Raw genomic sequence first — 13,857 nt, forward strand, 5'->3', positions numbered from 1 at the left:
GACAAAATGAAAGGATGTGGGTTTACATCTCAAAGGGAGGGACTTTACACTTAAACACAAAGAACAACTTTCTGACTAGGAGACCTGAGATGAGCTACGCAAAGAGGAAGCCAAAACTTCTGCCCTGGAATTTCCTTTTTGCTTAGTCCTGTGATTTTCTGAGTCCTAAGAGTTTCCCTATTTGGACAATTGACAGGTCTGAGAATCACTGAAGTCCTGCCCGCCTCCAGGACTCCCTGGCAGGTTCTTCCTCCTCCTCATGTGTCTTCACCCATATGGTCCCCATATGGTCTCAGCCTGGTACCATCATCTTATCAGTGCCTCCCAGGCTCCCCACCCTGCCTGTTCTACATCACAGTGCTGCTTGTTTTTCAAAGAATTCGTGTTTAACTTACAGGGTGAATTCTCACCCCCTCACAACTCATATGTTGAAGTCTTAACCCCCAGTTACCAAAGACTGTGACTGTATTTGAAGATCGGGCCTTTGAAGAGGTGATTAAGTTAATGGGGCCATTAGCGTGTGCCCTAATCCAATATGGCTGCTGACCTTATAAGGAGAGGAAATTTGGACGCATAAAGAGACACCAAGGATGTGCGCCCACAGAGGGAAGAAAAGCCAAAGCGAGAGGCCTCGGGAGAAATCAAATCTGCTGACATCTTGATCTTGGACTTCTAGCCTCCAGAACTGTGAGAAAATAAATTTCCATTGTTTAGGTTGCCTAATTTGTGGTATTTTGTTACAGCAGCACCAGAGACTAATACAGATTATATGCATTATTTTTTGCTTACTTGTTTATTGTCTTTCCCTCCCATTAGAATATAATCTTCATGAAGGCAAGCCCTTGTCTGTCTTTTTTTTTCTTTCTTTCTTTCTTTTGTCCTTGTCTGTCTTACTCCCCACTGCATCTTAAGCACCTAGACCTGTGCCTGGGAAACCACAGGCACTGAATGAATGAATTAAATAATGAAAGTCCGATTGAAGCAAAGATAATGAGGTCAAGACAGGTCTTAGCCAGCAAAAGGCCTTCTGGAATTTGAACTGAAACTACTGTTTCCAGCAGAATGAAAGAATGGATTTTCCTCTGGTTTCAGATAAAACACTGGAAGAACATGAGGTGCTACCAGTCAAAGCATTAGAGCGAGTCCTTGGGGCCTTACACTAGAAGCTGATGCTAATGTCTGCATCCTGAGGACAAATCCCTTCCCTTGAATGAAGATACTAGATCTCAGAACACTTCTATTGTTTCACAGAATTATCATATATTAACCATTCCTCAGAACAATAGCATAGTATATTTTCCAAGCCTCACAAAAAGGTATGGATGTTGATTACTTATTGATAATTTCTCATAAATTATTCTCATTATTTTTACTAATGATGAAACGTAATTTTTTTCCCAGAGCACTGTAATCAAGTCTCTGCATTCTGCATACAGATGTTTTTAGTTTTTTGTTTTAAGTTCTGCTTTATATCATATGCTGCAAACGGGTTTGTTTAGCAATTTCTTCCAGTTCTTTTTTATCATAATGTTTGACAAATGTAGCATTGTGTACTATGGCAGAGGGCTGTTTGGCAACCAGGGTCTACCAAGGCTCCTGCAGAGAAGGGTTCAATGATCTTACAGTACATGAAACCAACAAATATGAGATGGGGTGTGATCGTCTCTGACTCTGATTTTCACGGTTTCTGCAACATGTGCTTACTCAGAAAGGTCACATGCACACACGCACACACGTTTCTATCAAAGAAAGCATAAGAAATTAATTACTTAAGAAATGCAAGAAAATTACTTGTTCTAAAACTACTATCATTCAGAAAACCTTATCAGGAAGATTACAAAAATAAATAAAATGGTCATTTAAAACACAAAATATAGGATTCAAATGTAAGGCACAGTACATCTGTCAGGAAAGGGTTTATGCATACCTGCGAATGTTGAGATGCGTGTCTTCAGGGGTAGACAACCTCCAAAATAAACACCTTTTCCTATTTTGCACATTCTCTAGGTGTACTACCTTCTTGACTGTTTTATTGTCAATGTCTTCCAAAGTCTGATCCTTGGCCTTCTGCTCTTATTTCTCCTAATTCTTGCTCACTCTCTACTTCTGTTCTCACCCTACAGCATGACTCCTAAATCCACGTATACCTCTTACTTCTCTCTTCCAGAGTTCACTGCCTCATCTCCAATCACCTCTAAGACATCTCCATGACAATGCTTCACGGTCATCTCAAGTCCAACATATTTGAACAAGAACATATCACCTTTCCTTGAAAGCCAGTTTCCTTTTCTGGTTGTTTTGTTTCTCCACTCCCTTTACACATAAAACGGAATTTGAAAACTGCCTACATCCATGAAATCTGATCTGAGAAGCAGATTATAATCATTGGTCTCAACATACTCACCTTCCTCTCAACTATACCAGACTGATGTATTTAGAAAACATGCTTCATGAAAAAAACCACAGCTCCTTGCCATATTGCCTTTGGGTTATTACCCAACCACATTCTGAAATAACTGCATTCATTATTTTTTCACCATTAATTACATATGTTCAAGAAACACACAAGAAATGTCAACACTTCTCTCAACAAGCAAAACAATATGACCAGACAACATCAACATCCAAATGATAAAACATACATATGTACAAATATGGAGCAGAGATGGAAGGCAGGTTATCTAACATATCACAAAATATCCCACGGTTAGAAGAAAAGAAAGAAGGACTTGATGCTGCATTTTAGCCAATAAAAGCCACTGTTTGGTGGCTCCCATTCATTTATGCCATCCACAGGTAAGAGAGCTGTAAATATCCTCATCAGGCCAGGACTGCCATCTCGACCACCATATTTGCCTGTTAATAGTGCAACAGTATCCCCAGATGTAGACACAGACACTTCCCCACACCAGAACACGAAAGAACAGTGAGAAATGAACAACAGTGGCTGCAGTCTGGTCCATTAAGTGCAGAGCAGATTGACCAAAACTGTGGCATGTGTGTTAGTTTAGCGATGGGAACTAAATGAAGGTTTGTGAGCACATGTGTGTGACAGAAGCACAACCCTCTTGCGAGATGGTGCTTCAGTGAGGACATGAACCAAATGAGCAAATAGTACCTGTGACGGTTTCATTAAATGATCCTGGACCCTTAATGGGAAAACCATCAATCTTGATCCATTCACCTCCTAAATTAGGAAAATGCAACTTGATAGTTAGAAAGGAGGACCACTGGATTTTCCACATTTCAGTGCATCCCTAACATATACTTAAAACGTCTTTTCAACAGTCTTCAAAAGGATCTACTCAGGCTATCTTAGGTGACTAGGCTTTATGGACAATACATATTTTGGGTCTTTTGTACATGGTTTACGCTAGTGAGTACTCAAAAAGGACAAAGTGCTAATAACCTACATTAAAATTACTTTAAAAGAAGGGATAAATCTCTCCTACTTTTCAATCTTTCAGCTTGTTATGCAAGTCTAAAACTTTCTTGTTCAGGCACTCTTTAATGCTGCTAGATTTGTATTGACCTGAAGAAGCAAGGAGAGATGTTTCTCCCAATCTAAGTCATGAAAACACAGCCTCCAATTCTAGGTAAGACTTACCAGGTGGGCTTTCAGCTCTGTAAACTGGACGGCTCACTCCATTGTGGTTTTCTGCAGTAACCAGCACAAAGTACACTACCCCCGGCTCTGAAACATATGGTTTATATCAAGCCACCGTTTCAAATCTCCGAGAATGACAGTTTGATTCACTAACCATGTTCCTTATACCAGTTATAACCAAATATGAAAATCTGAATTAAGCGACAAGTCTAACTATAGCTTTCTCTTTTTTTTAATCAAAATCACTAACATTCCTCTCATGTCACTAAAATGCACTTGATCAAAAGAACACAAAATTTACTTAGTACAAAGTATTATGGCATGTGCAATAAACCTGGATTCAAGAGTAGTCAACAAAAAACACTTTTGAGGTTTTTAAAGTGAAATCAATGTAGGAAATAGGAAGGCACTATGCACTAAACAGGTGTTTTAACCTACTGTAACTAGAAATAATATTTTCCCATGGACGGTCCAAGTGGAAATCTCCAAAAATATTAAGAAAGTGTCAAAATAACTGATAAAGGTAGCACATGGGAAATCTTCATGAAATGTTCTACTTTTCACAACAAAATATTCCCTTTACTATGCCTGCATATTGTCTTTGACTATTTCAACAAAATTCTAGAAAAATAGCTCCTAGAATCTTAGAAAAGCTAATCTTGAAATAACTGGGCTTCACTTTTTGATTCAAGGTCAAGGTCAAGGTCAAGTAGCAGCAGTCTCTTTGACTGAGCTCCTGAAGTTGTTGGGATGCAAGAGGAAACCAAGATGCCATGTTACAAAGTGAGTGTACCCTGAACTTGCAGCTTCCAAAAGCAAAACTCTAGTAGTGCTGCTTTTCCTCAAAATGAATTATTATCTCACGAAAGGTAAGTAAAGGTGTCGATTCCTTGAAGAGATGAAAGTCTGAGGGCATTTCAGGGGACGAAGGGTTGGAGAGGTTAGAGTTAGTTCTGTCAAAGGCAATAACTGCAATTACATTTCTCCAAGTGAGGAGCATTCCTTTAACAAAACTTCAGTTCTCAAGCCAGAGGCCCAAGAACAGCGACACAGCCGATACCATCTGGGACGCCTGCTGTGCTCAAAGCTGATATCACTTCTGTCTGACTAGGGCAGGGCCTGGTGGCATTCAGGGTCTGGCATGACCTGCCGACTAATGGGGAAATGCTCTAGATCCAGACAGAATGCAAAATCATGCTTGGCCGGGCACTTTCTCTCTTCGTTCTGAGTTTATTCATATTTCAAAGAAATTTAATCCACATGTCTCTGATTCCCGCTCGTTAACTCATCAGAAAGTTGCTTGGGAGACACTATTTGTTTTTCAGTGAGGTCTAGGGCTCTCTTTCTCCATGTTTTTCTTCTCTGCAGTAACAACCCAAGGTTTGAACAAGCAAATATGACCTTGCTCATGCCTTTGGTACAATGGAATCTCCACTTAACCTCACAGTCAGACTTTGCGGGGCCACACTGATGTGGAAGAGATTCAGAGAAATGTATGTTTAGCTGGAACCATGAGGAAGGGAATCTGGCCCCCTTTATCTCCCTTCTATACACTTTCTGCTCCGTTACCCAGAAAGTCAAACATTACAGTGCAGGGTGTGGAAAGGAATAAGTGTGGCGGACTGACGCCAAGAATCTGAGGAGCCATGAGTTGATTTTGATGCACTAAAGGAAGACAGCAAAATGGTAACCTGGCTCAGGGAGACCTAGATGTGACAGAGGCTGACTTCTGTTACTTCTTTATGATCCATCTTAAGGTTGGACCATGAGATGATTGCAGAATAAATGGCGTTTCAGGCTACTGGGATCAAAAAAGCAGAAGAGAGAAGATCCTTAGGAAGCAGCTCAAAGCCTGAATTAAAACCCCTACAACTGCACTTATAAAACAATCTATTAGGAAAAATTTCAAATACTCCAAACTTCCAGAGTCAAATTTAATGGGGAGAAATGTTACATCTTTGAACCAGATGTGGCTAAGCAGGACATATCACACACACCTTTACAAGAACATAGTCCTTGTATTATAAAATGGTTTATAAATTAGAAATGAAAATTAGGCTATAAAGTTGTCCAGTAGTCAAGCTTTTACGAGACAAAAGACGATCAACATATTTCCCAAAAGCACATTCAGAAACTAAAAATTGTTTCCTATATCAATTTGGAGAGATATCCGGGAATATTGGAGTTCAAATGCATGATGGGGAAGCCCAGGAGAGGGAGGAAGGCTGCTAAGCAACAGCCTCATGACCTTGGCTACCTGTTCCCAAAGAACCACTAGGTACCTTGAGCCTGGCCACGCTTTGTCTCACAAATAGTCATCCTAAGAATGAAACTGAGAATATTGGTGTACAGTTAGTTCTGACGGGGAACAAGACCAGAGTGTCACTTACCCACGTCCTCAATAAGGAAGGAGTGTGTCTCCGCATTCACCTTGATGTATTTAAGACTTTTCAGTGACTTCCCATAGGCAATGTTGTAATGCTCCACGGGTCTACTGGTAGCATCTTTGGGTGGGTCCCACGTGACTTTCAGGCCCATTTTAGTGGACAGCAGTTTCACGTGCCTTGGCTTCAGTGGGTGATCAGCTATGCAAACAGCGCAACTATGAACTTATGGGAACGGCAGATGGGGAAAACGAATTTTTTTCCATTGTTCTCTGATATGGTTAGCAAAAGAACAAATGACTTTTAATCTGTCTGATCCCCAAGACTTTAAGTACAGTCATGTTTGGACATTGTTACAGGATGACAGCAAAAGAAACATACCAAACCCACAAGCTTTTATGTATTCTGGATAACTATGGGTGGTAAATTTAAACCAAAGTGAAACAAATCAAAGTTTATGCATTCTCTGGCTTGATTATGTTACCTTGCTAGTGCAAGAATAACTTATTAGTAATTTGACATATTCTCCAGAAGCATTCATATACTAAATAAGCGCTTAGTATTTTGCTCAGTGAAGTTGGACAATCTTTAAAACACAATGAGACGAATAACATAAAACTCTCATGATCAGGAAGAACAGCCACTGAATCCAAAGCATTCATTTCCACAAAGAAAACAAACCAAGATCATCAACACCTTAAAAGGGAGGTAAACCTCTGGTTGATCTGCATATAGCTGATTTAAACGTTTCCATATTTTGTCCCAGAAGAAGAAAAACAAGTTATTAAGAAGCACAGTTACATTTTTATCTTCAGTTACGAGGCTCCAAAAAAGTATTCTTGATTTTCAAAAATAACCAAAATGAAACATAACATTTTGTCAAACAAAATCTCTCAGCTCACGAGGTAACTGATACTGCAATGTAATACAATATAAATATATGTTAAATATTCACACAACAGTCAAATGCATTTGAGGCAAACTTGGATCTGAAACTGATTATTCAATGATGCAAGGCACTCTCACGAAAGAGAAAAGTAACCTAAAAAACCCCCAAAACCTTAAAACTTAATAACAGTATGAAAAATGAATTTGGAATTTCATGGAAGAAGAAAGAGAAGGAAGAGTGTTTCGTGATGACATATAGATTGGTTAGTACGTGATTTTAATACCGAACGAAAATTCTGAACAGAATAAGTACAGACGATTCTAACAGACATCACTTATTCCTCCCAAAGTTGCCCCACTGCCTCTGGAGTAAAATGATTTAGCAAAGGAGGGAACTCCTGGAACTCTGCTTAGAGAAACTCAAAGAATGAAAAAAAAAAAGAGCATGAAGACAATGACTTTCAAGCATTAGCAATGAACGCCCTCGTGGAGACAAAAGCACCATGTTGGACCAGAGGCACAGACCGAAATCCACAAAGCCTTCCATCCTCAGCCTCAGAGGAGAGGTTCCTGTGATCTCGCGATGCGAGAAATCACAGACAAGGAACCCAGTGCTCTCCAGGAAGTTGTGGGCTAGGGAGACCATAAAGACAGCAATGACTTTCCGAGCCTTCCCAATGAGCAATCATGGCTGCTCTTCAATAATTCCCATCTGCCCTTCCTCGCCAATGAGAAACTTCTCAGGATTTTCTTTGCCAGAAGACTGAGGTTCCCTTCCCTCAGTTTCCTTTATTTCTCCTGAGGCTTCACTACAAAAAGCTCTCCTTCTCTGCCATCTATTTGACAAGCTTTTGTCAGCTGCGATCCCTATTTCGGGCAACAGCAGAAATCATTGCCAGAATCCAATATTTCACTCTGACCAAACGGCGGTGGATGAAAAGCAAGGTCTCGAAACTGCAAAGGGAAGTTTGTGGTTGGATGATTCTCCCAAGGAAGAAAACAAAAGAATGATTGAATATGCGAATAACACTTTTCTTTACAGTTGAATTCCAAATCTCCCTCAAGAAAAGTTAGATCCTGGACAGATAGACTGAAACGCGAGTCCTGCAAAACCCAAACACCGTCCCATTTACTGCCAGGCACTGGTGAATTCAACTAGGACACAACTGCCTAGGCCTGAAAATGATTTACTGACGTGAAAAGAGGAACAACTCATAAAGAAGAACTCATTGTTCTTCCCTGCTCTGCCTTGCATCTATCCTTGGACACACATGGAATAATTCCCAACTCACATGAGAATCCACATCCAAATGGTTGCATGAGCCCAGACTAAGAGGAGAAACTCAGAACCTTCAAGGAGCTCTAATCAGATGAACAAAGTAAAGAAGGGCAAGGGGCAAGTGCCCTTGGTTGCCCAAACCTAGTGAATGCCGTTGCCTTCTTCTTACGCAATCGGTTTCCCAGCGTGTCCATGCATGGGTTTGTTTGTTCTCCGCTTGCCAATGAGCAAGTACCATCACACAATGTGTCTCAACTCCATAATTGCCTGTGTCAGCATTTGTATGTTAAGGAAAAGGCCATATCGTGTAGATCTACTCTAAAATATATAAAAATGCAAGGGTGAAATAGACAGGAAAAGGGGGCTTATTGAATCTACCCTCTTCCCCCTCTGCTCTAAACACTTAAACTTAAGTTGCATGATGCTCATAACACACACAAGCTGGGAGGTGTTATTCACTCCCTCTCCACGTTATTCACTCCCACTTCCTCCAGATGAGGAAGACAAGGCCTGGAGCAGAGAGGTTAGGAGAAGTGCCCAGAGTCACACAGCTGCACCAGGACTGGAGGCAAATGCAAACCCCACTTTGTCCAACTCTAAAACCCAGCTCTTCCCACAGCGTACGGACCCTCAGGGTCCATCCCTGTTCATAAATGACCCCTGACCACATCCATTGAAAACTAATTAATTTAGGAGCCACCACTCTCCTAAAACAAATTATGAGCCCTCCATGGCTGTGTTTACTGTTTCCGCCAGATCTACCCCCAATTCCCACGCCATTCTCCTCTCTGGGGGCCACTCCTGCCCCCACCCACAGTCGCATCACCTCGTGCTGGTGTCCTCATCCTCCCCGCTCTCTGGAAGGAAGGATAAGTGAATGACGTGTTCTCTCAGGGATATTTGCATTCTTACAACAAAACCTTAGACCAGAGGAATGACTTTCCAATAGAGACATTTTCAGCCTTAGAGTTACCTAATGGAGATCGTTTTTGAACACAAAGGCCTTTTGGGGACCATGAAATCATACCTTCAAGGCAGCCTCAGGGTCAATCTCCTTGTAAGATCAGTCCTGAATTCAAGGTTCCCCAAAGGCCTTAGGCCAATATATGACAAGCCCCTCCTCCCACCCAACCCCCCAACACACACAAATTGGGCCAGTTAAACAGAACACTACAGTGACTTGATTAGGAGATATTTAAAACTGATGCCATTTTTGATGCTTCCTAGTGAACATCATCCAGGCCTCGCTCAGAAAGAATTGGATGCAAAGAACAGGAAGCCTGAATGAAAGGCAATCTCGGCTGTCATTCCAGCCCCACTCCGACCCCTCAGTGCCTGAACTCCAAGTGAATTCATGAAACCAGCATTTAAGCAACAGCCGCTCCAGGCAAACACATGTCAGCATGCACAAACTCGCATTACTTGACCAAAAGCCGGTTCTTGGGTCTAGAAACATGCCTGTTTGTTCTATTCCTGATCATTGCTTTGTAGGTCTTGTGACTTCATTCTTTAAATGAGAAGTGAAAGCATCAAGAGCGTGAAATTCATTTCAGCCTCTGCAGACTGCATTCTGGGTTTTCTGTAGGCTAAAGATGAAGTATGACAAAGTGGTTTTTAATTTATTTCTAAGTGTTCTTAACTTAGGACAGGCCATCCTTTCTGCTGGATAAACGAAACACGTAATCTTGTGTAATAGTTTCAGTATTTTCATCTAATAAGGATGATACTGGGGACATTCTTTAAAGCTAATTAGTCCATGAACTGTCTCTCTAAAGACGAAAAGGACAAACCCAAAGTCAATACAACAGGAATGATACAGCCTAACAGAGGGAATACCGGGATGTAAACACACAGAGCATGCATGACAGGCTATGACCGCAACAAGCTGTTTTTTCATCTCCACAGGATGCAAAACGAGCCTAAGCTGCAGCCTACGGGACTTCAGTTTAAGCAAAAAGAATTTCCTGTCTGTGTCCTTCCCCATCTCTCCCCATTCAATGCTATCTTTGGATGGAGACAGATGGTAAGGTGCTCCAGACACAGAAGGAAGCCAGCAGAGTCTGCTATGACTCAAAGTCATTCCATAGTTCATACCAGTAAACTTTATCCAGATTCAAGAATGTTTTGCCAGGTACTGAGTGGCAAAATATTTTGGTGACCTTTCAGATACCTGGCAACTGCCAGGCTAGACATTTTCACAGCATGGCTCCCATGAGACCTCTATTGGTCTGTCTGGGAATGGAAAATAAGGGCACAGTCAGTACCTAGAGTTGTTCCTTTGGTCTAGCTCCAAGTTCCAGGTCTTTCCAAGAGAGTTCTAGGAGGCCAGTTTGGTTCAAGGGTCCAAGTATGGATTCATGTCGGCTCAAGGATGGATACCGAGATTCCAACAGTTCTGCGATGTCTGTCCTTGGAGGGTCTTCAGCTTCTGCAGAGAGGCCTCAAGGGATCCTCCAGGGCTGATGAATGTCCTGGGGAAGCCTGAATCCAGAGCCAGGTCCCCAGAGCCAGCCTGGTCTGACCAACATGTGTGGAGCCCGCTCATCATCATGGACAAGGGTACCACACCTCACCTGCCTCTTCCCCACCTTCCACTCTGTCATCTCTCTTGGCCCTGGGCACCAGCCACACACTCAGTGCTCACTTAAATGGCTAACAGATTGAAGAAAAATATGCGAGGAGGGTTTAGACAAATGAGGTCCACCAAGATCTCGAACCCAAACACCTCCAAGGACCAGGAAGATCAAGCAAATAAGTGAAGACATATTAACGAGTGCACATTCCATCTAAAGGCACAATTTAGTTTTAGGCACCTGTTGACAAAAAGGAATTCAGGCCCCATATTGTCTGACATTCTGGGGGGAGGGGAGGTTCTAAAAAGCTACAGATCCTGATTTTTGTGTGAAATCTCCCAATTTTATACCAGTTGGTAATGCAACTTTTTAAAAACACTGTGTGAGGAAACACACACCACCACCCCCAACTGGCTGGATTCAGTCCATTGGTGGCCAGTCGGTGACTTCTACTTTAACTCCAGGAGAAACCCTTCAGTTGCTGATCTGGACAACTTCCCAATGTCCTATTTCAGCTCTAAGACTCCTGTGGGAGTCTGGGTCCAGAGACAAGGTCTGCAGGTCCAGATGGATGCTCAAGTCTGGAGAAGAAGTGGAACAAGAGTTACCCCAGGCGCTGAAGGCGCCAGGCATAGATCTGTGCAAGGACTCATATCCCACCTCTAGATCTCTCTCCCTCCCCGAGAGACCTAAAGGCTCTGAATAAAGTGGCCTGGGCTCCAAAGAAGTCAGGAAGATGCATCCCAGGATGCCTTTGCGGAGGGATGTGTGTGATGCTACACAGGCTTCAACGGCTAGCAAAACTGATGACGTCCACACATCTCACTCTGGCCTAATGATTCCAGACCAACAGTCCCCACTGCCTGCTTGACAGTCTCATGTGAGTTCCACACTAGCTCACTGCTCGCGATCTTGGTTCAAATATCACCACCCACCCTTAAGCACGCAGGCATACCCACAATGGACGAAAATAAATATGTTCCTAGAAAAGGAATTCTGTCAAAGGATATTTCTCAGAAGAAAAGTAAGGCAAGTTCAGAATCAGTTAATAAAATGAATCAAGGGTAAAAGTAATCCAAAAATGACACAATTCATGGGGAAATCATGCTTAGAAGACGGTGACTCAAGATAATAACTGAATCTTTCTGGATCCAAAGTGTTGCTTCTGCTTGTTTGTTTTACTTTTTAAAAATAACATATAGTTACTTCATTATATTCTCCAGATAGGCAAAAAGGGAAAGGACGATGGATGGATGGTTGATGTGAGAGAGAGGGGTTATAAGAGCATCATTAACCCAGGAAGAAACAAAGAAAGAAATGCCTCCTCTTTGGCACGATTCCTTCATGTTTGCTCCATTATAACTTTTGAAGTTGACTGATTTAGCCAAACATGCTATACCACTGAAAGTGTTGGCACATATTCAGAATCCAATAAATATTAGATGAATGAATGCATACTTTGTTTGACTTACCATCTAGAAACAAAGCAGCAGCTTATAAACGTGCTTCAATCTTGTAACTTCTGTGATTGCACTGAACAGAGCTGTCGTTCACATCATCACTGCGCACAGGGAAGCTAAAACCCAGAGCTGGGGTAGGAAAATCCACTAAGAAAATGTTGGCTACGTAGAACCAACTGTTTTCTGAGGCCCTAACCAAGACAACAGTTGCAAGAAAAATAAATATTACTTCTTGGATTTTTATACTGTGTACTTGCTGAAGAAAATTACTCAAGTAATTAAATATCAGTTTGATTTGATTTGAAAATCAAATTTGAAACATAGATTTGGATCTCAAAATTCATGGTCAAGAAGAACTAGAAGGACTTACAACTTGGATATACAACTATGTACTGGGGCTTTGGGGAGAGAAAAAAAAGAGGAAGATTGGCAACAGATGTTAGCTCCGGGCCAATCTTCCTTACTAAAAAGGATAGCCTATAAACAAAAAGACAAACAAAAAATGCATGGTTATACTGTGCTACACAATTCATAGATTCTTAGAACTTAAGTGCTATATCTTAAATAGCAAATGGGATCTACTTGGGCAAGCAATAAGGAAGGGCCTATGTGCTTCTACTGAGCTATAGATAACAAATCACGTAGCAATTTTATTTCACCTCACTAAATGTATGAAGCAGCTTTTCCTGAATTGGAAGCATGCGGCACAGAAGTGCTCATTCGGAACATCTGAGCTCAAAACTAATTTGAGAAAATAGATAAAGGAGTCAGAAATCACACTATCAGTTTTATTACTGATAAGGCTGAGTTGGAGAAGGTGGAGCTCATGTGACCCCCATCATGCTTCCTGTCCCTCCCCCCCCCTCCAATTCTGGACCCTTGAGTGAACACAGAAGGGAGAGCTAAGCCTGCAGCACAGGCTGGGTGGGGTGAGAGCCTGGGTCTAGTGCCCTCCCACATGGAAGCAGAAGTGGAGTCCAGTGCAAGAGGAGACTTGCATACCTGTGTCTTTTAATCCATTGATCCCACTGGGTAGAGAAGTAGACTAATGGAGACTGGGCTCTTTCATTCACCCCTCTGGTACAGCTTGCCTCATGGTGGTGAGGGAGTATGGGATGAGACCAGAGGCCAGAAGTGAAACATGAGAAGAAAGTGGAAGTCCCCTTAATGTCCCCAGCAGGTTGTTCCCTGACCCCATTGGGCTTGACCAACAACCGAGGTCAAGCTATGGCTGCCTCTTCAGGGTGAGGATCAGGACCATTGCCCCACCTTCAGGAACCTCCTCCAGGACACTCATTGGCCCACCTGTATCCTCCTGGGGTTAAGGTAGGGATTCCCCACCCAGCTCCATAAGGCTCTGAAATGCGAAAAGCTCATTCTTGAGCCAACTCAAAGCCATGTTGGCCACCAGGCTGAAAACCTACTCCTGGCCTGTCCTATTCCAGTCCCAGATTTTGCCCCACTCACACTGTCCAAAATAGCCCACCAGAGTTTAAGCAATGAGATGAAATGATAACGTGAAGACACTCCGATAATACACCACCAGCAATATAAAAATGTCCAATGTCAGTATAGGTCCCTCCCATTACAGAATTCCCAGGGAAAATTTAAAGTTGAAGAGTGAAGCCCTCTTGGTTTAATAGCTTAAGATCTAACAAAATGAAAG

At 42.1% G+C, this 13,857-nt stretch overlaps 1 protein-coding gene across 2 annotated transcripts in view; it reads right to left on the reverse strand.

The window, feature by feature from the left end:
- FNDC1 (fibronectin type III domain containing 1) overlaps positions 1-13,857 on the reverse strand; it is a 96,837-nt gene that overhangs the window by 65,433 nt on the left and 17,547 nt on the right. The window contains exons 2-4 of one of the 2 annotated variants that reach the window (XM_044761133.2): positions 5,998-6,216; positions 3,608-3,694; positions 3,119-3,187 (exon numbers count right to left, since the gene is read on the reverse strand). In XM_044761133.2, coding sequence (XP_044617068.2) covers positions 3,119-3,187; positions 3,608-3,694; positions 5,998-6,216 — 375 coding nt within the window. The remainder of the gene's footprint in view (positions 1-3,118; positions 3,188-3,607; positions 3,695-5,997; positions 6,217-13,857) is intronic. The other variant, XM_044761134.2, reaches the window with a different exon arrangement.

This window comes from Equus asinus, chromosome 1 (genome assembly GCF_041296235.1).
Source record: "Equus asinus isolate D_3611 breed Donkey chromosome 1, EquAss-T2T_v2, whole genome shotgun sequence".
Taxonomy (NCBI): Eukaryota; Metazoa; Chordata; class Mammalia; order Perissodactyla; family Equidae; genus Equus; species Equus asinus.